This window comes from Vanessa atalanta, chromosome 4 (genome assembly GCF_905147765.1).
Source record: "Vanessa atalanta chromosome 4, ilVanAtal1.2, whole genome shotgun sequence".
NCBI classification, from domain to species: Eukaryota; Metazoa; Arthropoda; class Insecta; order Lepidoptera; family Nymphalidae; genus Vanessa; species Vanessa atalanta.
This window is the reverse complement of record NC_061874.1, coordinates 13,573,699-13,599,062: the sequence shown is the minus strand read 5'-3', so window position 1 is coordinate 13,599,062 and position 25,364 is coordinate 13,573,699. Positions and strand designations below refer to the sequence as shown.

At 34.5% G+C, this 25,364-nt stretch overlaps 2 protein-coding genes across 2 annotated transcripts; both read left to right on the top strand.

The window, feature by feature from the left end:
• Positions 1 to 5,098: 5,098 nt before the first annotated feature.
• Positions 5,099 to 11,865, top strand: LOC125078009 (sodium channel protein Nach-like). Its single transcript, XM_047690149.1, has 9 exons — positions 5,099 to 5,121; positions 6,546 to 6,737; positions 7,135 to 7,236; positions 8,031 to 8,172; positions 8,757 to 8,950; positions 9,758 to 9,891; positions 10,571 to 10,685; positions 11,122 to 11,228; positions 11,765 to 11,865. The coding sequence occupies exons 1-9, from the start codon at positions 5,099 to 5,101 to the stop codon at positions 11,863 to 11,865; spliced, it is 1,110 nt and encodes a 369-aa protein (XP_047546105.1).
• A 2,676-nt stretch (positions 11,866 to 14,541) lies between these two features.
• Positions 14,542 to 19,846, top strand: LOC125078008 (sodium channel protein Nach-like). The gene is made up of 7 exons (XM_047690148.1): positions 14,542 to 14,564; positions 15,989 to 16,180; positions 16,578 to 16,679; positions 17,474 to 17,615; positions 18,200 to 18,393; positions 19,201 to 19,334; positions 19,731 to 19,846. The coding sequence occupies exons 1-7, from the start codon at positions 14,542 to 14,544 to the stop codon at positions 19,844 to 19,846; spliced, it is 903 nt and encodes a 300-aa protein (XP_047546104.1).
• Positions 19,847 to 25,364: the final 5,518 nt, after the last annotated feature.

Here is a 25,364-nt window from a genome sequence, read left to right as displayed (position 1 = left end):
CTGCAACTACAATTGTCATGATAATTGCTTCATATACAAAGGCGGGACGTCTCCTCGGAGTTGCTAGTTTAGTTTAAATTAAATGATTCCTTTTTGGCAATTTGCAGCTAGCGCTTCGACCAGGACAGAATTACGTAGACACTACTGTGAATGGAACACCAATATCGCCTGGATTAGAGACTTGGTTTAGTTATAAAACTAGAACGGTAGAGGCCTCTGAAGAAATCTTGACTCCTCCACTCGGATTTACGCGGCTGCAGTCTAAACAACGAGCCACTTAAATACTTCCCAACTTATGATAAGTATCTCCTATAATATTTTCATTATTCTCAAAGATCTAAAATTGAATATAATACCAAATCACAAATATTATTATTTTTTTAATATTTTATTTCATATAAAGACAGTAAACCATGGACAGCGTAAACACAGACGAAATCATAGATTGTCTGGTCAATTGTTCTGTCAAAGGGAAGCATCAATTTTAAATGCACGTATTTTTAATAAAATATAACTTCTAGAACATCCAATTTAACAAATCAAATATTGAAAACTGAATTTTTAATTCCACGTCAACTACGGCCGTTCACATTGCAAGCTTTGAGAGTAGAAAACTTAATTTATTTATTTTAAAAAACACATAGGACATACTGCCTGATGGAGTGCGAGATGGAACGCACACTAAGGAACTGTCATTGCCTAAAGTTAGCGCACCCCAATGTACCAGGGATACCCGTGTGCCGCGCTAGAAACTTAATTTGCTCCAGAGATGCTACAGGTATAACCAAAGGAGTTTTGTCACTAGCACAGAGCAAAAACAATTTACAATTTAAAACAATTAAAGGATTTTGATGGGGCAATTTTTTAACATCTTCAACATGATGAACTTCTTCACAAAATATTGATTCAAATGATTACCCAATTATACAATTCTGTATTTTCTCTATAGTCGTCGTACTCACACTAATATACATATGTTGTAAGTTCAAACGTCACTCATAATAACACACGCTGATGATTTAACCTGGAAGAGCGGCTTTGTAATAAGTAATAATGATATGTCATTATGCATGTACCAAGACAATATAAATAATAATAAAAGGTTAAATTTTTCAGTTTCCTACGCTATCGACGAGTGTGACTGTCGAGCTACTTGTAACGTCGAACAGGAGATTTCTAAGATATCCAGTTTCGAGTTGAATCAACACTCGCCAACCTTAGATAGTTTCTAGTAAATATTTTACTTGTTATTTATTTGGCAGGAACATGAAAATATGTATTCCTATAATTTGCAAATTGAAATAATTTGCTTTATATTTATTTGTTGCTAATATCGCAGAGACGGATATAAATTATCTTTACTAATGTTATAAATTCAAAAGTAACTCTGTCTATCCGTATATCTGCCTCTTGCTCTTTCACTACAAAAAAAAATGTGTGATACAAGTTGAACTCCAAAGAAGAACATAGACTTTTTATGCCTAATAATTAACGACAAACCCCGAAAACACGAGCGAAACCGCAGGCGACAACTAGTTACTTAGAATAACACCTTGTTTCTGTGACTAATCCGACTCACTTTCAAAGTGAAACAGAACAAGGCGTTGTTTTCCACTTTTATGTTTTATATCAATTTAAAGATCTGATTCAGAATGTTGTTTCAGCGATGGATTAGATTTGGAGCGTGTCAGCGTCGTGCGCGTATTCTTGCCGAACCACGTCGAAAGAGTTTACCAACGGAAATCCTATTTCACTACTTTCAACTTATTCTGTTAGTAAATTTTATTTATTTTAAAAAGGTATTGGACTAACTGATGATCTTAGATTATGCCTTTATGCCTATACTTACACTCATTTTTAAAACCGCACTAAACATTGGATTTATATTCATGTTGGTGAAAAAACTGATGAGTTGTGGGACCCATCTAGGTGACTCTGTAATGTTCTATTATTATTATTTTATGTACGATTGCTTCTAATGCTAGGCGCTAAGCTTCCAGGAGAAGCCTGAAATTGTCCCAGTGAGGGTTTAAAATTTCCTCTCAGTTTTATCCAACACAGATTGGTTGATATACATGTGACAAATTTTTAACCAGAACAGATGTTTTTCTTGACAGCCGAGATTGAGATTAGTTTGAATTAAGATATCTTTAACATAAAAAGGTTTATCATTTATATGTAGATTTATAGATAGACCCCCAGAAGACTTTATTCCATTAATGAAAACTTGTTGGACTCTTTGACTAAGCAATAGATATTATATCCGTTATATTATTTCCCATCCTTATAGTATTTTATTTCCAGCTCAACTCGGTGGCGTGTTCAACTTATTTTTCGGATGCAGTATGTTAAGCCTGCTGGAGCTGGCGCTATTGGCTTGGCGAGCTGTTCGATCATATCGTTAAAAGAAAACTCATAGTTGACACAAAATTCATAACCTTAAAATTAAATAAATATTCACCAGGGCTTCATTCATCTTTTTCATATTACTAATATTAGTATTTTCATATTATATTAAAGTCAAGCGTACAGACACACAACGCAACGAAAAGCGCGCCTACGGTTGTGTACTTGACTTCGGTGTAGTTCGGAGCTATCTTCAGCGCGTTTTTCGTCATGTAGGCATCATCAGGGCAGAACACTTACTGCAAAGCATTAGCCGAGTGAGGTCACGAACTGTCCTACCGTTCCTGAAGTGCTGAGTGCTATTATTCTAAATTTGATTACTTTGTGTGTGAACCTAATAGTGTAATTAAATATTAACTAAGTGTTCTTTGTATTATTTTCATGAGCACCCACTGTACGCCTACACGATGAACATTAATTATAACAACAGATCTGATGTCTCTCGGAAAATATTTACTATTACTAAAAAAATTGTTGGTCTTTAAAAGTTCATTAATTTTCTATGTTGTCTTGTGTCAGGGTGTCTGTGGTACCGTCATTATTTCTGATTTTCCATAACACAAGTGTTTTAGCTACTTATATTGGGATCAGAGTAATGTATGTGATGTTGTCCAATATTTATTTATTTATTTAATTAATAATAAAATCCCGACATTATATTTGTTTTACAAAATACGTGACAACAAGCCTTTTCAAATAAATATATAATGCTATTTATTTTATAGTCAGAAAATATTGACAATTTGAAATAAAATCTTCGAAAAAAGTTTTATCCAAACCGATGTATAAACATTTAGAATATAACTTTAAATAGACATTTTTTATATCAAATGACACCTTTTTCTCTGCAATGTGTTATTGCATAGGTAGGCTTGTAAATGTGGTCACCACTACCCAGATTGATTGGCGCCGTATGAAATTTTAACTGTTTCTTACAACGCTTTTGCGATCACCAACCTAGAGATCTGCGATGTTATGTCCCTTGTGCCTATAGTTACACTGGCTTACTCACTTTTCTAGGATTTGGTAGGGTTGTAGTGGTACCTACTCGAACGGGCTTGCACAAAGCCCTGCCACCAAGTTCTAAGTTCAACTAGATGGTTATGCATTTTCATAATGTACGAGTATTTGTAATGCGTGTACGTTTGTATGCGATGTATTGAGATTATTAAAAGTTAGCTAGTCTTGAACTAGTCATGTAATCTTGAAATTAAATATGTCAAAATAGGTCTATTCTCTTACAGAGGCGTCCATTTGAAGGGAATATTTGAAATTAAAAAATAAACTACTCTGTAAAATTTCATTTCAACCGTACAAAACAAATCAGTACACGTAACAAATGTGTCACTTTTTGTGTCAGAAGCTAAAAACTACAACCCTCTGTGGTGACCTTCCTCGAAATGGATTACAGAGGCTGCGGGATCGTTTTGACACACGCGTCCACATCATCCATATAGTCGTCGTCTGAAGCTCTCACATTCACATGAATAATCGCGCCCACCGAAATTATCTCTAAAGGCTGTTAAACCTAATCGATAATAAAAATACTAATAATAATCAAACAAAGTGTAATTAATTCTTATTTAAATAATAATATGTGTATATTTTTTAAAAAAATTGTCTTCTTACTTACGTGTCGTGATAAAATAACCATTGTAATTAACATTTAATAGAACGTAATTTTTACTATCTATTCAATTGTCTCTATAAAATATTCATAAAAAACAAAACTGATTAATATCATTCAAACTAAATTATATCTGTCATGAGTATATGAAATCGATAAGTGATGATTAATGTACATACATAGAGTTTAAATATCACGTTTTATATTTATTACTAATAAAAAGCCTCCTACTGTAGACGACAATTATTTCAACGACTTTTATATCGTAAATTCAGTGTAAATATCTCAAAATGAAATTCAAAGAATATTTAAGACAGGCGCAATTTCACGGTGCAAAAATACTCGTCGATACTAAATACAGGTCCCTTAAATATTATTTTCTTAAATATTTTTTAACTCTTAAGATGTGTTTTCGAATTCTAACTCAATTTGAAGACAAGATGAACATTTTGCTAGTTTTATTTCGCAGTATTTGTCAAAGTTGTACGATTTCGCCAGTCTGCTTGTTTGCCTGATCGAGTATATCTTTATGCTTGGTTATAAGTTTCAGTAAACCACTCGTCTAAATTATATAACTTAAGCGTAATTTCCTACGGAAATAATTCTGTTAGGTATAGATACATTTTACCATTTCAACGAATACTGATGTACGGATAAATCCAGAAGGGTTTATGTTACATCGTTCTTAATACAGTGAAATATAAAATAGAATGTAGGTATATTTAATTAAATAAATAAACAATGACAATAAAATACTTTGTTACACAAACATCGAGCTAAAATAACGCATAAGCTAGCGACTATATTAACGATTTACATTGAAAAACCGAATGTAACTCGTTAGCAGGGTAAATATGATTACTATTGATATTTTTCGTTTTTTCTAGTTGGTACTGGTCGATATCTCTGGCTTTACTACTCTGTTCCTCACTTATGGTCCTCTATGTGACTATCGAAAGATATTTCACCGGACCAACTCATATAGTACAAACCGAATTACATAGGAAACGAATTTTGTTTCCTTCCGTAATAATATGTCCAGAAGTTAGTTATCCCGAGGACAAAATGGATAAATTCGTCAACGAAATGTAAGTTTGTATTTATACGATTTTTTATTTATTTATGTTGAACTTGTTGTCGCTGTTGTGGTTGATACGTGTTAGGTATAATAAAGTATCTGTCCTGAAGTTCAAACTTGTTTCATACCAAATTTCATCAAATTCGTTCAGTTGGTTGCGCATGAGTGAGCAAAAGCTATTATAATATTAGTAAAGATATATCGTAGGTTCATATCTATGGGTGAAAGTTGACCATAAGCTTCTCTGATCTCCTTAGAATTAAGAAAGTCATACAGTTTCGGCAATGTTATTATTACTGATTAGCGACCGTTAGTACGATTTCCATCGGGGTCGCTCAGCCGGTGAACTACTAGTTTACCTAAAATTAGAGGGGCGGAAGCAATATTGTCCAAGAGGAAGGCATTAGCAGCCAGTTTGGACAGCGTGTTCGTAAGGCTTTCGATTGCATATAGCACAAAGCCCTTCTTTTGTTGCATTCTTCCTATGGGTTTCCCAGGAAATTATTCAACTGGATCATCAGCTTTTTGGCAGATCAGAACATCAAAGTCATTTCTGGTATTTTACAAGGCTGCCTTCTGTAACCTACTCTGTTTCTTCTGCATATCAATGACTTATTGCAGATCAGCACCACTTACTGTTATGTGGAAGACGGTACCGTAGATACCTTATATGCTGGCCGTGCTAATATTTCTCGACGTCGACGAAAATTGGAACAAACTTATCTCAGAAATCGAGTCTTTTGTTGTGCAAAGTCTCGGCCTAGGGCCGGCTAAAATTACCCCAAAAAGACACAAGTTTGCGCGTTAATCGTTACTAATATCAGAATATTGATGTTACCACAGCTAATACCCGATTATTTTGAACCTCATTCAGTTTTGCGGTAAATTGTAACGGTTACGTCAAATTGTCAACTTCATGTCAGTCCATCGCCTCAAATTATACAAGGTGCAAATTCAGCCTCACATGGAGTACTGCTCTTACCTCCTTTGCGTAGGGATGTTCTGAGGAATTATTTCGATCAATCCCAGCTACTGAAATTGACCTTCGACATGGCGTCAAAATTCGAAGTTTCATCCGCACTACCTAGATGTCCGAAAATCCACAGCAGTGCGATTTTTAAGGCATTATTAGCTAGCACAACCACTCTATGGAACCAACTTTCGCCGGCATTTTTTCGAAACGATACGACTTGGGAACCTTCAATAAAAGAGCGAAAATATTTTTCGAAGGCCGGCAACGCAACTACAAGCTCTCTGGTGTTAAAGATGCCCTTTGGCGGTGATAGTTACTTTTCATCTGGTGAGCCTTCTGCTCGTTTGCCAACTATACCATAACAAAAAAATAATAACAGAATTCCTAACCAAGCTGCTCAAGATGCAGACGAATTATAGCTAGACTTTTATAATTCATTAACACTTTTTCCTTATTTGTAGACAATATCCAGCTTCAATGAATGCCACTTACATCAGAAGTATTATTAAACAACTAAGCGCTTTCGCCTCCCCGGACGCTAGATTTAATGTTGAAGATTTAGAAAGAATCGAGGAATTGATAGACTACAATAATCTTGACATCGATGGTGTTTCTCTTCGATTAACGCCGACATGTGAAGAAATACTTTTGAAGTAATATATATATATAATTATTTTTATAATAGTTGATTTAAACTGAATAATAATTTTAAAGATTAGTAATTAAAACGCCTTCAAATTAATATTTTAGTATGAATTGTAGTTATAATAACTAAGAAACAGATACCCTTTTGTCAGTGTTATGTTTGGGACTAGTCAAAAAAAACAATATAATCCAAAATGCAAGGGGTCTTTAAGAATTTATTATATTGTCATCGAAATCCCATATAATTGTTAGACTTCTAATCAATACGACAATTGCGAGAAGGTTTAAGTCCTTTTCCAAGATTTACTTAAACACTGGTAAGTTATAACCAGCTAAAAATGATCTTTACTTAAGGATATAATTCTATTAATCATAATATTATAGTGGATACGTTTAAATCATCAGGTGTCAATGGCTTGGAACTACTGTTAATTGCTCATCAGTATTTACAATAGAGATCACTCGCGTCGGTTACTGCTGCACTTTTAACGGTCGTTCTTTGAAAAGGTAACGTTTTATCAATTTGTTAAAATAATTTAAAGCGCACCTTGATAATTCAAAAACCTTGAAGTATTCTGAATGTAATATTTGGAACGATTTTATTTATGCGGCTTACTGAAGGACTCTTCACATTAAGAAAAAGCGTTACGCCCCTCCACACGACCTTTCCTTTCTTTATCTCTGTCTGTATTTTTATTATGTTGTTGTGTGTATTAGTATTCTATTTCCTGTAATTTAACTATTTCCAAACGTTTTTAATTAATCTTATTTTATTGTGTCTGTTATTTACTGTTTATATGTAATATATAGCGAAAGCAACTTCATTTCAACCGGATGTCCCATATGATCTCTCTTTTTTTAAATTTAATTTATGGTTCTTAACTCTTAAAAGAATTTTTGACTCAAAGAAACACTACTTATTTATATACTTAGTCTTTCACAATAGTTTCATCCACTTACAATAAGATTTTTCATAAGAAGATTCCATGTTATGCAGTAAAAACATTTCAGAAGTCTATCGAAATAAGTTGTTACAAAATCCATGAATGACATTAAAATTTATTAATAGAAATGTCATAGAAAGTTATTATCGTCGGTAAATACATATGTCTAATCACGGCTCTACTCAAGTGAAAAGTCATAAAATATGTATATGTACATAAAAAAAATTATAAAACACCCCGAAAGCTACTTTCATATAACCTACAACGATGTTACGTTGTAAAATCCGATCAAAAACTTCACAAATGGCCAAAAGTATAGTAACAGTGCGTGAGCAATGGTACTTTTTGATTATACAGGGAACTGAAAGACAAGAGGATGCACGACGTGCAGACCAATAAGGAAGCCTATTATGTGAAAGACGTCGGTTTCACTCATTCCCTAAAAGTGGCAGTGCACCAGAGACATGATCTTTCTGACATCGACCTCGTGTACAAATGGGTATCTGTGCAGAACAAAATCATTTTTAAATCTATTTCTAAGCTGAGCCGAGAAAGCCCAGTGGTTAGAACGCGTGCATCTTAACCGATGATTTCGGGTTCAAACCCAGGCAGGCGCCACTGAATTTTTATGTGCTTAATTTGTGTTTATATCGTGCTCGGCGGTGAAGGAAAACATCGTGAGGAAACCTGCATGTGTCTAATTTCTGCCACACGTGTATTCCACCAAACCGCATTGAAGCAGTGTAGTGGAATATGCTGCAAACCTTCTCCTCAAAGGGAGAGGAGACCTTCGCCTAGCAGTGAGAAATTTACAGGCTTATATTTTTATTTGTAAGTCACTTTCACGTACGTATAAATGCTCTTATATCGTATAACAGAAAAATGTAGCTAAATAATTTAGGTTCAATGTTTCACTTCTAGACTAATTAATGGATCACCAAAAATATGGGCATTATCCATTTATATTTTTATACTTTCCAACCCAACTTCTATTGCCGTGAAGATTGGTTCACATGCACCAGCAAGAAAATATCTGCTCAGTATTATAGTTAAAATACATGATTTCCCTTTGACAATTTGCAGTTAGCGCTTCGACCAGGACAGAACTACGTGGACATAACAGTGAATGGGACACCAATATCGCCAGGATTAGAGACATGGTTTAGCTACAGTACTCGAACGATGCAAGCCTCGGAAGAAATCTTGACCCTCCGCTCGGATTTGCGTGGCTGCTCCCTAACCGATCAACCACTTAAATACTTCCCAACTTATCATAAGTATTTTCAATATTTTGTTTCTTTTAAAGTTGAAGAATACTAAACCTGATACCAATTAAATGACTCTTGAGTATTATTGAAGTGATATTTAAGTATTTCATAAAAAAAAACACTATGATAGCGTAAATAAAGGCGATATCACGGTCTGTCTGATCCCAATTTTTAGTTAGTCGATATGTATCATGTATCCACATGTCAATCACTAGCTTTGATCAAATCTGTTCATTGTCACCTGTCAAAGTAAAAAGTGTTTTGGATCGTTTCTTACACTGACCCTTCATACTTGAACGCAGCGATACCATTGTTGCTTTGGACAAAGGGCATATGAGTACGAATGGCTTCAGATGTGTGATAAAATGGGTTCGACTTACAATACGCATGATCTGAGTTGACCGGTCAGGAATTTGTCGCTCGTGACTGTGACAAGTATAGGTTTTAGGATATTTGATCGAATATTTATCTGTTATAAATGCATGATACTCGATTATATATTTCGATGTTTTTCGTGCGCCAGTTTGAATAGAGCGTATTGTAAATAGAATATTTTAGAACATCCTATTTAAGATAATGGTTACGACGGGAGACCGAAAACCGAAAGAAAATTCCATATCAGCCAGGTGACGCAGCGTTTTTCAATATATATTAAGTATCATTAGAGAGACGGTTTTTTCATTCTACAATTTTACGCTTCAGTGAGTAAAAACTTCAATATTTATAAAAAACTCTACAATGGACAAGTTGGTCGAGGAAGTTTTTCGAGTAGAATAATATTTCATAACGTAATAAATATTTTAAAATAATACGTAGGACATACTGCCTGATGGAGTGCGAGATGGAACGCACCCTAAAGAACTGTCATTGCCTAAAGTTAGCGCACCCCAGGCTACCAGGGATACCCGTGTGCCGCGCTAGAAACTTAATTTGCTCCAGAGATGCTACAGGTATAACCAAAGGGGTTTTGTCACTAGCACAGAGCAAAAACAATTTACATCCGTATCTCCGCTTTATTCTTCTAAAACAATCAAAGGATTTTGATGGGGCTATTTTTTAACATCTTCAACATGATGAGCATTAGCAGCCCGTAAATGTCCCACTACTGGGATAAAGGCCTCCTCTCCCTTTGAGGAGAAGGTTTTTGGAGCATATTCCACCACGCTGCTCCAATGCGGGTTGGAAGAATACACATGTGGCAGAATTTCATTGAAATTAGACACATGCAGGTTTCCTCACGATGTTTTCCTTCACTGCCGAGCACGAGATGAATTATAAACACAAATTAAGCACATGAAATTTCAGTGGTGCTTGCCTGGGTTTGAACCCGAAATCATCGGTTAAGATGCACGCGTTCTAACCACTGGGCCATCTCGGCTCATGCTCGGCACATGATGAACTTCTTCACAAAATATTGGTTCAAATGATAACCCAATTATACAATACTGTATTTTCTCTATAGTCGTCGTACTCACACTAATATACATATGTTGTAAGTTCAAACGTCACTCATAATAACACACGCTGGTGATTTAACCTGGAAGAGCGGCTTTGTAATAAGTAATAATGATATGTCATTATGCATGTACCAAGACAATATAAATAATAATAAAAGGTTAAATTTTTCAGTTTCCTACGCTATTGACGAGTGTGACTGTCGAGCTACTTGTAACGTCGAACAGGAGATTTCTAAGATATCCAGTTTCGAGTTGAATCAACACTCGCCCACCTTAGATAGTTTCTAGTAAATATTTTACGTTTTGTTTATTTGGCAGGAACATGAAAATATGTATTCCTATAATTTGCAAATTGAAATAATTTACTTTATATTTATTTGTTGCTAATATCGCCGAGACGGATATAAATTATCTTTACTAATATTATAAATTCAAAAGTAACTCTGTCTATCCGTATATATACCTGTTGCTCTATTATTACAAAAAAAATTGCTTGATACAAGTTGAACTCCAAAGAAGAACATAGACTTTTTATGCCTAATAATTAACGACAAACCCCGAAAACACGAGCGAAATCACAGCCGCCAACTAGTTACATAACATACTTTAACCTTGTTTCTGTGACTATTCCGGCTCACTTTCAAACTGAAACAGAACAAGGCGTTGTTTTCCACTTTTATGTTTTATATCGATTTAAAGATCTGATTCTGAATGTTGTTTCAGCGATGGATTAGATTTGGAGCGTGTCAGCGTCGTGCGCGTATTCTTGCCGAACCACGTCGAAAGAGTTTACCAACGGAAATCCTATTTCACTACTTTCAACTTATTCTGTTAGTAAATTTTATTTATTTTAAAAAGGTATTGGACTAACTGATGATCTAAGATTATGCCTTTATGCCTATACTTACACTCATTTCTAAAACCGCACTAAACATTGCATTTATGTTCATGTTGGTGAAAAAACTGATGAGTTGTGGGACCCATCTAGGTGACTTTGTAATGTTCTATTATTATTATTATCTTATGTACGATTGCTTCTAATTCTAGGCGCTAAGCTTCCAGGAGAAGCCTGAAAATGTCCCAGTGAGGGTTTAAAATTTCCTCTCAGTTTTATCCAACACAGATTGGTTGATATACAAATGACAATTTTTTAACCAGAACAGATGTTTTTCTTGACAGCCGAGATTGAGATTAGTTTGAATTAAGATATCTTTAACATAAAAAGGTTTATCATTTATATGTAGATTTATAGATAGACCCCCAGAAGACTTTATTCCATTAATGAAAACTTGTTGGACTCTTTGACTAAGCAATAGATTTTATATCCGTTATATTATTTCCCATCCTTATAGTATTTTATTTCCAGCTCAACTCGGTGGCGTGTTCAACTTATTCTTCGGATGCAGTATGTTAAGCCTGCTGGAGCTGGCGCTATTGGCTTGGCGAGCTGTTCGATCATATCGTTAAAAGAAAACTCATAGTTGACACAAAATTCATAACCTTAAAATTAAATAAATATTCACCCGGGCTTCATTCAGCTTTTTCATATTACTAATATTAGTGTTTTCATATTATATTAAAGTCAAGCGTACAGACAAAAGCGCGCCTACGATTGTGTACTTGACTTCGGCGTAGTTCGGAGCTATCTTCAGCGCGCTTTTCGTCGTGTAGGCGTCATCAGGGCAGAACACTTACTGCAAAGCATTAGCCGAGTGAGGTCACGAACTGTCCTACCGTTCCTGAAGTGCTGAGTGCTATCATTCTAAATTTGATTACTTTGTGTGTGAACCTAATAGTGTAATTAAATATTAACTAAGTGTTCTTTGTATTATTTTCATGAGCACCCACTGTACGCCTACACGATGAACATTAATTATAACAACAGATCTGATGTCTCTCGGAAAATATTTACTATTACTAAAAAAATTGTTGGTCTTTAAAAGTTCATTAATTTTCTATGTTGTCTTGTGTCAGGGTGTCTGTGGTACCGTCATTATTTCTGATTTTCCATAACACAAGTGCTTTAGCTACTTACATTGGGATCAGAGTAATGTATGTGATGTTGTCCAATATTTATTTATTTAATTAATAATAAAATCCCGACATTATATTTGTTTTAAAAATACGTGACAACAAGCCTTTTCAAATAAATATATAATGCTATTTATTTTATAGTCAGAAAATATTGACAATTTGAAATAAAATCTTCGAAAAAAAGTTTTATCCAAACCGATGTATAAACATTTAGAATATAACTTTAAATAGACATTTTTTATATCAAATGACACCTTTTTCTCTGCAATGTGTTATTGCATAGGTAGGCTTGTAAATGTGGTCACCACTACCCAGATTGATTGGCGCCGTATGAAATTTTAACTGTTTCTTACAACGCTTTTGCGATCACCAACCTAGAGATCTGCGATGTTAAGTCCCTTGTGCCTATAGTTACACCGGCTTACTCACTTTTCTAGGATTTGGTAGGGTTGTAGTGGTACCTACTCGAACGGGCTTGCACAAAGCCCTGCCACCAAGTTCTAAGTTCAACTAGATGGTTATGCATTTTCATAATGTACGAGTATTTGTAATGCGTGTACGTTTGTATGCGATGTATTGAGATTATTAAAAGTTAGCTAGTCTTGAACTAGTCATGTAATCTTGAAATTAAATATGTCAAAATAGGTCTATTCTCTTACAGAGGCGTCCATTTGAAGGGAATATTTGAAATTAAAAAATAAACTACTCTGTAAAATTTCATTTCAACCGTACAAAACAAATCAGTACACGTAACAAATGTGTCACTTTTTGTGTCAGAAGCTAAAAACTACAACCCTCTGTGGTGACCTTCCTCGAAATGGATTACAGAGGCTGCGGGATCGTTTTGACACACGCGTCCACATCATCCATATAGTCGTCGTCTGAAGCTCTCACATTCACATGAATAATCGCGCCCACCGAAATTATCTCTAAAGGCTGTTAAACCTAATCGATAATAAAAATACTAATAATAATCAAACAAAGTGTAATTAATTCTTATTTAAATAATAATATGTGTATATTTTTTAAAAAAATTGTCTTCTTACTTACGTGTCGTGATAAAATAACCATTGTAATTAACATTTAATAGAACGTAATTTTTACTATCTATTCAATTGTCTCTATAAAATATTCATAAAAAACAAAACTGATTAATATCATTCAAACTAAATTATATCTGTCATGAGTATATGAAATCGATAAGTGATGATTAATGTACATACATAGAGTTTAAATATCACGTTTTATATTTATTACTAATAAAAAGCCTCCTACTGTAGACGACAATTATTTCAACGACTTTTATATCGTAAATTCAGTGTAAATATCTCAAAATGAAATTCAAAGAATATTTAAGACAGGCGCAATTTCACGGTGCAAAAATACTCGTCGATACTAAATACAGGTCCCTTAAATATTATTTTCTTAAATATTTTTTAACTCTTAAGATGTGTTTTCGAATTCTAACTCAATTTGAAGACAAGATGAACATTTTGCTAGTTTTATTTCGCAGTATTTGTCAAAGTTGTACGATTTCGCCAGTCTGCTTGTTTGCCTGATCGAGTATATCTTTATGCTTGGTTATAAGTTTCAGTAAACCACTCGTCTAAATTATATAACTTAAGCGTAATTTCCTACGGAAATAATTCTGTTAGGTATAGATACATTTTACCATTTCAACGAATACTGATGTACGGATAAATCCAGAAGGGTTTATGTTACATCGTTCTTAATACAGTGAAATATAAAATAGAATGTAGGTATATTTAATTAAATAAATAAACAATGACAATAAAATACTTTGTTACACAAACATCGAGCTAAAATAACGCATAAGCTAGCGACTATATTAACGATTTACATTGAAAAACCGAATGTAACTCGTTAGCAGGGTAAATATGATTACTATTGATATTTTTCGTTTTTTCTAGTTGGTACTGGTCGATATCTCTGGCTTTACTACTCTGTTCCTCACTTATGGTCCTCTATGTGACTATCGAAAGATATTTCACCGGACCAACTCATATAGTACAAACCGAATTACATAGGAAACGAATTTTGTTTCCTTCCGTAATAATATGTCCAGAAGTTAGTTATCCCGAGGACAAAATGGATAAATTCGTCAACGAAATGTAAGTTTGTATTTATACGATTTTTTATTTATTTATGTTGAACTTGTTGTCGCTGTTGTGGTTGATACGTGTTAGGTATAATAAAGTATCTGTCCTGAAGTTCAAACTTGTTTCATACCAAATTTCATCAAATTCGTTCAGTTGGTTGCGCATGAGTGAGCAAAAGCTATTATAATATTAGTAAAGATATATCGTAGGTTCATATCTATGGGTGAAAGTTGACCATAAGCTTCTCTGATCTCCTTAGAATTAAGAAAGTCATACAGTTTCGGCAATGTTATTATTACTGATTAGCGACCGTTAGTACGATTTCCATCGGGGTCGCTCAGCCGGTGAACTACTAGTTTACCTAAAATTAGAGGGGCGGAAGCAATATTGTCCAAGAGGAAGGCATTAGCAGCCAGTTTGGACAGCGTGTTCGTAAGGCTTTCGATTGCATATAGCACAAAGCCCTTCTTTTGTTGCATTCTTCCTATGGGTTTCCCAGGAAATTATTCAACTGGATCATCAGCTTTTTGGCAGATCAGAACATCAAAGTCATTTCTGGTATTTTACAAGGCTGCCTTCTGTAACCTACTCTGTTTCTTCTGCATATCAATGACTTATTGCAGATCAGCACCACTTACTGTTATGTGGAAGACGGTACCGTAGATACCTTATATGCTGGCCGTGCTAATATTTCTCGACGTCGACGAAAATTGGAACAAACTTATCTCAGAAATCGAGTCTTTTGTTGTGCAAAGTCTCGGCCTAGGGCCGGCTAAAATTACCCCAAAAAGACACAAGTTTGCGCGTTAATCGTTACTAATATCAGAATATTGATGTTACCACAGCTAATACCCGATTATTTTGAACCTCATTCAGTTTTGCGGTAAATTGTAACGGTTACGTCAAATTGTCAACTTCATGTCAGTCCATCGCCTCAAATTATACAAGGTGCAAATTCAGCCTCACATGGAGTACTGCTCTTACCTCCTTTGCGTAGGGATGTTCTGAGGAATTATTTCGATCAATCCCAGCTACTGAAATTGACCTTCGACATGGCGTCAAAATTCGAAGTTTCATCCGCACTACCTAGATGTCCGAAAATCCACAGCAGTGCGATTTTTAAGGCATTATTAGCTAGCACAACCACTCTATGGAACCAACTTTCGCCGGCATTTTTTCGAAACGATACGACTTGGGAACCTTCAATAAAAGAGCGAAAATATTTTTCGAAGGCCGGCAACGCAACTACAAGCTCTCTGGTGTTAAAGATGCCCTTTGGCGGTGATAGTTACTTTTCATCTGGTGAGCCTTCTGCTCGTTTGCCAACTATACCATAACAAAAAAATAATAACAGAATTCCTAACCAAGCTGCTCAAGATGCAGACGAATTATAGCTAGACTTTTATAATTCATTAACACTTTTTCCTTATTTGTAGACAATATCCAGCTTCAATGAATGCCACTTACATCAGAAGTATTATTAAACAACTAAGCGCTTTCGCCTCCCCGGACGCTAGATTTAATGTTGAAGATTTAGAAAGAATCGAGGAATTGATAGACTACAATAATCTTGACATCGATGGTGTTTCTCTTCGATTAACGCCGACATGTGAAGAAATACTTTTGAAGTAATATATATATATAATTATTTTTATAATAGTTGATTTAAACTGAATAATAATTTTAAAGATTAGTAATTAAAACGCCTTCAAATTAATATTTTAGTATGAATTGTAGTTATAATAACTAAGAAACAGATACCCTTTTGTCAGTGTTATGTTTGGGACTAGTCAAAAAAAACAATATAATCCAAAATGCAAGGGGTCTTTAAGAATTTATTATATTGTCATCGAAATCCCATATAATTGTTAGACTTCTAATCAATACGACAATTGCGAGAAGGTTTAAGTCCTTTTCCAAGATTTACTTAAACACTGGTAAGTTATAACCAGCTAAAAATGATCTTTACTTAAGGATATAATTCTATTAATCATAATATTATAGTGGATACGTTTAAATCATCAGGTGTCAATGGCTTGGAACTACTGTTAATTGCTCATCAGTATTTACAATAGAGATCACTCGCGTCGGTTACTGCTGCACTTTTAACGGTCGTTCTTTGAAAAGGTAACGTTTTATCAATTTGTTAAAATAATTTAAAGCGCACCTTGATAATTCAAAAACCTTGAAGTATTCTGAATGTAATATTTGGAACGATTTTATTTATGCGGCTTACTGAAGGACTCTTCACATTAAGAAAAAGCGTTACGCCCCTCCACACGACCTTTCCTTTCTTTATCTCTGTCTGTATTTTTATTATGTTGTTGTGTGTATTAGTATTCTATTTCCTGTAATTTAACTATTTCCAAACGTTTTTAATTAATCTTATTTTATTGTGTCTGTTATTTACTGTTTATATGTAATATATAGCGAAAGCAACTTCATTTCAACCGGATGTCCCATATGATCTCTCTTTTTTTAAATTTAATTTATGGTTCTTAACTCTTAAAAGAATTTTTGACTCAAAGAAACACTACTTATTTATATACTTAGTCTTTCACAATAGTTTCATCCACTTACAATAAGATTTTTCATAAGAAGATTCCATGTTATGCAGTAAAAACATTTCAGAAGTCTATCGAAATAAGTTGTTACAAAATCCATGAATGACATTAAAATTTATTAATAGAAATGTCATAGAAAGTTATTATCGTCGGTAAATACATATGTCTAATCACGGCTCTACTCAAGTGAAAAGTCATAAAATATGTATATGTACATAAAAAAAATTATAAAACACCCCGAAAGCTACTTTCATATAACCTACAACGATGTTACGTTGTAAAATCCGATCAAAAACTTCACAAATGGCCAAAAGTATAGTAACAGTGCGTGAGCAATGGTACTTTTTGATTATACAGGGAACTGAAAGACAAGAGGATGCACGACGTGCAGACCAATAAGGAAGCCTATTATGTGAAAGACGTCGGTTTCACTCATTCCCTAAAAGTGGCAGTGCACCAGAGACATGATCTTTCTGACATCGACCTCGTGTACAAATGGGTATCTGTGCAGAACAAAATCATTTTTAAATCTATTTCTAAGCTGAGCCGAGAAAGCCCAGTGGTTAGAACGCGTGCATCTTAACCGATGATTTCGGGTTCAAACCCAGGCAGGCGCCACTGAATTTTTATGTGCTTAATTTGTGTTTATATCGTGCTCGGCGGTGAAGGAAAACATCGTGAGGAAACCTGCATGTGTCTAATTTCTGCCACACGTGTATTCCACCAAACCGCATTGAAGCAGTGTAGTGGAATATGCTGCAAACCTTCTCCTCAAAGGGAGAGGAGACCTTCGCCTAGCAGTGAGAAATTTACAGGCTTATATTTTTATTTGTAAGTCACTTTCACGTACGTATAAATGCTCTTATATCGTATAACAGAAAAATGTAGCTAAATAATTTAGGTTCAATGTTTCACTTCTAGACTAATTAATGGATCACCAAAAATATGGGCATTATCCATTTATATTTTTATACTTTCCAACCCAACTTCTATTGCCGTGAAGATTGGTTCACATGCACCAGCAAGAAAATATCTGCTCAGTATTATAGTTAAAATACATGATTTCCCTTTGACAATTTGCAGTTAGCGCTTCGACCAGGACAGAACTACGTGGACATAACAGTGAATGGGACACCAATATCGCCAGGATTAGAGACATGGTTTAGCTACAGTACTCGAACGATGCAAGCCTCGGAAGAAATCTTGACCCTCCGCTCGGATTTGCGTGGCTGCTCCCTAACCGATCAACCACTTAAATACTTCCCAACTTATCATAAGTATTTTCAATATTTTGTTTCTTTTAAAGTTGAAGAATACTAAACCTGATACCAATTAAATGACTCTTGAGTATTATTGAAGTGATATTTAAGTATTTCATAAAAAAAAACACTATGATAGCGTAAATAAAGGCGATATCACGGTCTGTCTGATCCCAATTTTTAGTTAGTCGATATGTATCATGTATCCACATGTCAATCACTAGCTTTGATCAAATCTGTTCATTGTCACCTGTCAAAGTAAAAAGTGTTTTGGATCGTTTCTTACACTGACCCTTCATACTTGAACGCAGCGATACCATTGTTGCTTTGGACAAAGGGCATATGAGTACGAATGGCTTCAGATGTGTGATAAAATGGGTTCGACTTACAATACGCATGATCTGAGTTGACCGGTCAGGAATTTGTCGCTCGTGACTGTGACAAGTATAGGTTTTAGGATATTTGATCGAATATTTATCTGTTATAAATGCATGATACTCGATTATATATTTCGATGTTTTTCGTGCGCCAGTTTGAATAGAGCGTATTGTAAATAGAATATTTTAGAACATCCTATTTAAGATAATGGTTACGACGGGAGACCGAAAACCGAAAGAAAATTCCATATCAGCCAGGTGACGCAGCGTTTTTCAATATATATTAAGTATCATTAGAGAGACGGTTTTTTCATTCTACAATTTTACGCTTCAGTGAGTAAAAACTTCAATATTTATAAAAAACTCTACAATGGACAAGTTGGTCGAGGAAGTTTTTCGAGTAGAATAATATTTCATAACGTAATAAATATTTTAAAATAATACGTAGGACATACTGCCTGATGGAGTGCGAGATGGAACGCACCCTAAAGAACTGTCATTGCCTAAAGTTAGCGCACCCCAGGCTACCAGGGATACCCGTGTGCCGCGCTAGAAACTTAATTTGCTCCAGAGATGCTACAGGTATTCAACAAATGTGGTTTTTATTCTACTTCCAAACCTAATATGTACGCATAAAACAATCTGCTAAGCTCTTACTGATAATTTTGATTAATGATTCTGTAAGACTACATTAAGTATTCTCCGCAGCCACGTTGAGCCTTCCTGTTGGTGATGATAAATGAAGAAATATATTTAAAGTGGTTAAATATTATAGTAACATTATATACCGGTATTAATTGATTTTGACTCAAATATTATTATTTTTTTCACTTTAACAAATTTTGATTCTTATAACCAACTAACTAAACCTGCGCTTTTACCCGCGCAAAATTTATAAAACGTTACCTATAGCAGACAAACCTTCACCCCCATTTTCCCCTTTCGCGGGGGTAAATTACAAAAAGTATCATTTTTCAGTTTCCTACGCTATTGACGAGTGCGACTGTCTTGCCACGTGTAGCGTCGAGCAGGAGATTTCTAAGATATCCAGTTTCGAGTTGAAACAACACTCGCCCACTTATGATAATTTCTAGTAATTGTTTGATATATTTAAATAAATTTTATTTATTTTTTCAGTGAGTCATCATTAATAAAACGGCAATTCGAGTATGTTTCTAATAAGCGCCAACTCTTTTACGTCTTTATTTTGTTGTGAATATTTATTTATTTCTTCCTGTCAATGTATTACATCTATTTTTCTATCTGAGACATCTAATTTAAAGTATCAGACACGCCTTCCATCTGATGTTAAATGGTCATCTTATGCATTATAGCTCACTTAATAAAATACGTACTTACAATAAAAATATATTGAAAGACTTGTAAGACCCGCAGCTATACTAGGCAGCTAATGATAAACCGATAAGTAGGTGGTCTTTTTATCATGCTATACAGAGGTAGACGAGGGAATACTTCACCTGATTGTAGCCAGCATCTTGCCAATCAAACTGACGCTGTCATAAATGTAAATATATATATATATATATACTTATATATATTCGCTGCTAACCAAGGTGCAATGTCCCTTGCGCCTGTGACTATATTAGTTCACTCGCAAACTAAAACACATGAATAAAATGCAACACTTTATTTTTCATTGCATAGGTAGGTGAACTGGCCAATAGGCCGCCAGATGGTAAGTGATAACCGCTGTCTATAGACATTGGAGCGGTAAGAAATTTTAGTCATTCCTTACATCGCCAATGCGCCAACCTTGGGAACTGAAATGTTATGTCCCTTGTTCCTGTAGTTTACACATTCACCCTTCAAACAAGAACACAATAAAACTAAGTATTGCTATTTGGCGTTAGAATATGCGATGAGTTCACTAAGCCCTACCACCAAGTAAATAATGTAACATAAGTTCATAAAACATATATCTTTATGTTTTATATCGATTGAAAGATCTGATTCAGAATGTTGTTTCAGCGATGGCTTAGATTTGGAGCGTGTCAGCGTCGTGCGCGTATTCTTGCCGAACCACGTCGAAAGAGTTTACCAACGGAAATCCTATTTCACTACTTTCAACTTATTCTGTAAGTAATTTTATTTGTTTTAGCAAATTGGCCACCTCTTATATTAAATCCCGTGTATCTGCAATAACACTGGCTCACTTATTTTAAACCCGCAAGACAAAATAATAGATGTATCTGTTATAGACGACGACCTCCGGTGTCGAGTAGTGTGTACACCGGTTTTCATAGGTACGCCACTCCGAGGTCCTGGTTCGATTCCTGGCCAAGTCGATGTGGAAAAAAATTCTTAGTTTTCTATGTTGTCTTGAGTCTGGGTGTTTGTGGTAGCGTTGTTACTTCTGATTTTGAATTTATTTATATTAATATGCTAATAGTTCTTTAATTTCAGCTCAACTCGGTGGTGTTTTCAACTCATTCTTTGGATGCAGCATATTAAGTCTGCTGGAACTGACGCTATTGGCTTGGCGAGCTCTTCGTTCATATCGTTAAAAGAAAATAACTGTTATAAAAAACGATAGGAGTCGTGGGATCATCCGATTGGAACGAATTTGATTTCGCTTTGTATTATGTATTAAATAATAACGATAAAATAAAGTAACTACGTTTGTGAAAAATTAAATGATAATGACAAAATGCCGAGTGATTTAAAACAATAACAAAACATTTGTAAATAATTTTATATAATAGAAAGAGACACAGAGAGAGAGAGAGAGAGAGAGAGAGGGGGGGGAAATGATGCACAGAGGAGGCATATAGCCTTACGTGACATTTTCTACTAGTTCACTCAACCGTAATCCGCGTAAAAGAACTTCGTTCCAATAAAGTATGTAGCGTAAAATCTCGATACTAACGTGCACCTAATCTAATCATTATCTACTTATTAACGATAAAATTTTAGCCACTTGCTAACCTGCCTACTAAAGGTATAATGCCCAATATATCGCCCATGGCTAATTGAATGCACTCGTGTTTTTAAATTATTCAAGCGATTTAGAGTAAAAATATAATGCAATTAATGGTAAGGAAAGTTATTGATGAAAAAAAAAAAGAATAACCGAGTTTCTTACACCGGGTTTGCTCAGAACTGACGGACTTCTGTCCGATTCAATGGAATAGGATTTTGATCATAATATTCACAATAATATACTGACGGACTCATAAACTTAATCAAAATTCAGGATTACTTTCGAATTAATATTTTTGATAAGTATTCAAACTTTTTAGATTAAACTAAATAAAAAGGTCGACACGGTCCATTAATCATAAAAAAGAAAAAAAAAGAAAATTTACAAATAGAACTGCAGTAAAAATATAGACGGGGAAATAAAATGTATGCATGTCACTTACCAAATCAAATTTGTGTGTTACTAGAGTAAGGTTTGAAATTTTCATTTTTTTTTCATTTGCGGTTTATATTATTATTACCAATAGTATTTATTATTAGTCTTTTAAATTCAACAAAAGTTTCGTAACAATAAATATGGATTCTTCGTCTCAACAAGTCCCTCAAATTGTGGCATTGGACCGAGAAAGCGATTGAGAAATGGATCAACGAAAGATGGCTAGAAATTTTAATTCAAATGACGCTGTTATGAAGTTAACTAAAAAGTTTCAATACTTGGTTGAAATGTTTAGTTCAAAGGCGTCTTAAACGTTGATGGAGTTTATGAGTCCATCGGTGTATTAATTCAAGATTGTGGAAAAACTCGTAGGAGGGAAAATTTTATATCTCACAACACACACTTATTGCACGAGAGGCACTGTCTTACATAAAATATCGTTATCTTTCTAGAGTCTTAACTTATCGCATTATTAATAAAATATATATTATTGCGTGCATATTTACGTTTGAATAAAATTCAACTTTGAAGTTGTATATAAACGCATTAAAATTTTATTTTACTTAAATTATACGTGATAAAATCTCACTGCTTTTCCAAATACAATTAAACGAAACTAAAGATAAAAAAATAGTTTTTATATTTCAAACTAAACAATGAAATAGAATAAAAAACAGTTTTGTTTTAGCAATAGCTCGATGGCAGTGATTCGAGAACCACAATAGTTCGATTTGCTTTTTAACGGTAATTTGAAAGTTTACAATTGCAGAAATGTTTCGGTATTGCGAATATTGTTTTACAACTACGTTTTAATATATAATGTCAAGTTTTCGAGCATCAGCTTAATATTTCAGTGCCATATATTTTATCTACGGATATCTGCGGATAGTTAGGATTAATTTATTTCTGTCATAACCAAAGGGCCAACGTCAAATTATTGACGTAAATATTTAATATAAGGCTAACTGAATTATAAGATATATTTTAATCACATTTGAGGAATACTGGTATTTGGGTTGAGCTTAAAAGATGTATTACAAATAACTTATAGACTTTTTTTATTTGAATATGTAGAGTTTTTAAAAATATTTTAGTATGGATTTTATGCAAATAACATCATAACACAATTTTATAAACATTATATAATACAGAGTGTGTTATAAATAAAGATTTTCTTTCTGTTACATTTTTTTCTACTATACGTTTGTACCGTTGGCACCGTAATAAAAATGCCCTATTTTATTCAAAAACTATTTTGTAATCATTTAAAAATTTCACAATCAATAAAGCCTACAAATAAAATCCTTAAGCACATAAGGTCGTCACCAACTCATACGTGTAACACTCCATTAGAATGTAATACTTAATATAAAATATTATACGAATTATTATTATCTAAATATTACAGACGAGTATCTGTCACTTTGTTTAATATTCATTGTAATATTGTTTTTTTAATCTGGCAAACCAAACCATCCAGATGACCAAAGTCGTAGAACCGATAACCGTTGGGGAAAACGTGCTCTAGAGTGGAGACCGCGTTTCGGCAAACGTAGTGTAGGATGTCCTCATGCAAGGTGGAGTGACGATTTACACAAGACGGCTGGCAGGAGCTGGATGCAAGTTGCCGAAGAAAGACCACAGTGGCGTGCATTTGGAGAGGCCTATGTCCATAAAACATTAATTATAATTGTTAAAAAACTATATAAGAAAATTTGAGAAACATCGTTTTATTTCTGAGGTAAGCAAGTTCTTTCATAAGAGAACACATCATATTATACGAGATTCATTCTACAGGATTCTATTACAAGCACGTACAAATTGAATAACGTTTACGCTAAGTCACCGTACGCCAATATATAATACTATCGCGTCGTGAGGCGTGACCGCTCCTCTGTTGCACCTCGTATGTGATAAACAATTATTCTAAGGGTTATTAGAACAATAGATTGAATGTTACAGTCATTCGCCAGCTTTATCTGAGTAATCGGGCGCGTGTGTTTTATTCTTCTTGTGATATTCTCTGTTCTTTTAACTATGCACCCGCAAGTTCCATCTTTGTTCATCTTTCGTCATCGTCAATCTCACTTTCACGTAACTCTCTTGTTAGATATTGGTATCACTATTGAGTTCTAAAGCATACTCATTATTACTACAGATCCTCCCGCACAGACACAATTCTAACAACGCCTTATTACGTACGGTCAAATATTATATATACTTATCAAAAATGATCAGGATGAATTCATTACTCATAAAGAATCTTATAGTTCACATATATACAAAGTGTAATTTTTGCTTACTTAAACATTCATTGCAAGTATTTAAAGTTGTTAGGGTTATTATTTTATGGCCCTTAAGAGCAGAGATGGCCCAGTGGTTAGAACGCGTCCATCTTAACCGATGATTTCGGGTTCAAACCCAGGTAGGCACCACTGAAATCATTTGTGTGCACCGCTTAATTTGTGTTTATAATTCGTCTCGTGCTCGGCGGTGAAGGAAAACATCGTGAGGATCAACCTGCATGTGTCTAATTTCAATGAAATTCTGTCACATGTGTATTCCACCAACCGCATTGGAGCATCGAGGTGGAATATACTCCAAACCCTCTCCTCAAAGGGAGAGGAGGCCTTAGCCCAGCAGTGGGAAATTTACAGGCTGCTAATGTTAAAAAAAAAACGTAGAAACGTTTCCGTATTGTGTAATCAAGTCGTTAAAATATTCTCTAATAGTGAACTAAATTGTCACACGATGACTAAAGTATATGAGATATCAAAGATACAAAAAAAACCTTTACACCTTTACTTGGTGGAAGGGCTTTATGCAAGCCCTTCCGGGTAGGCACCACCCACTCATCATATGTTATACCGCCAAACAGCCCAATACTTAGTATTATTGTTTTCCGGTTTGAAGAGTGAGCCAGTGTGCAACAAGAACAAGAGATACAACATCTTAGTTTTCAATGTTGATGACCCACTGGTGTGAGGAATTTCTTTCTGTACCGATTTCCGGTAGTGGTGATAATTAATCATCAGGGGGCCTATTTAACAGTCTGCATAACTAAAAAACCGAACTGTACTTAAACATATATATAATTATTCTATAATACTGCGAATAAAATGAATTGAATTTCGAATTCGATTATTTGAGATTGAAATATATCCATAGACTTACAAATGGACCGCCATCGAGTACAAACTTAATAACCTACGTTGAAATGATAACTGTGAGATTCT

Coding starts and splice junctions, on each gene's coding strand:
- LOC125078009 (XM_047690149.1), top strand. CDS start 5,099: ATGGATAAATTCGTCAACGAAAT. Junction 7,237..8,030: donor AACGGTCGTTCTTTGAAAAG/GTAACGTTTTAT, acceptor TTGATTATACAG/GGAACTGAAAGACAAGAGGA. Junction 9,892..10,570: donor TTGCTCCAGAGATGCTACAG/GTATAACCAAAG, acceptor TAAATTTTTCAG/TTTCCTACGCTATTGACGAG.
- LOC125078008 (XM_047690148.1), top strand. CDS start 14,542: ATGGATAAATTCGTCAACGAAAT. Junction 16,181..16,577: donor TGTGAAGAAATACTTTTGAA/GTAATATATATA, acceptor TTAAATCATCAG/GTGTCAATGGCTTGGAACTA. Junction 18,394..19,200: donor TACTTCCCAACTTATCATAA/GTATTTTCAATA, acceptor AATAATACGTAG/GACATACTGCCTGATGGAGT.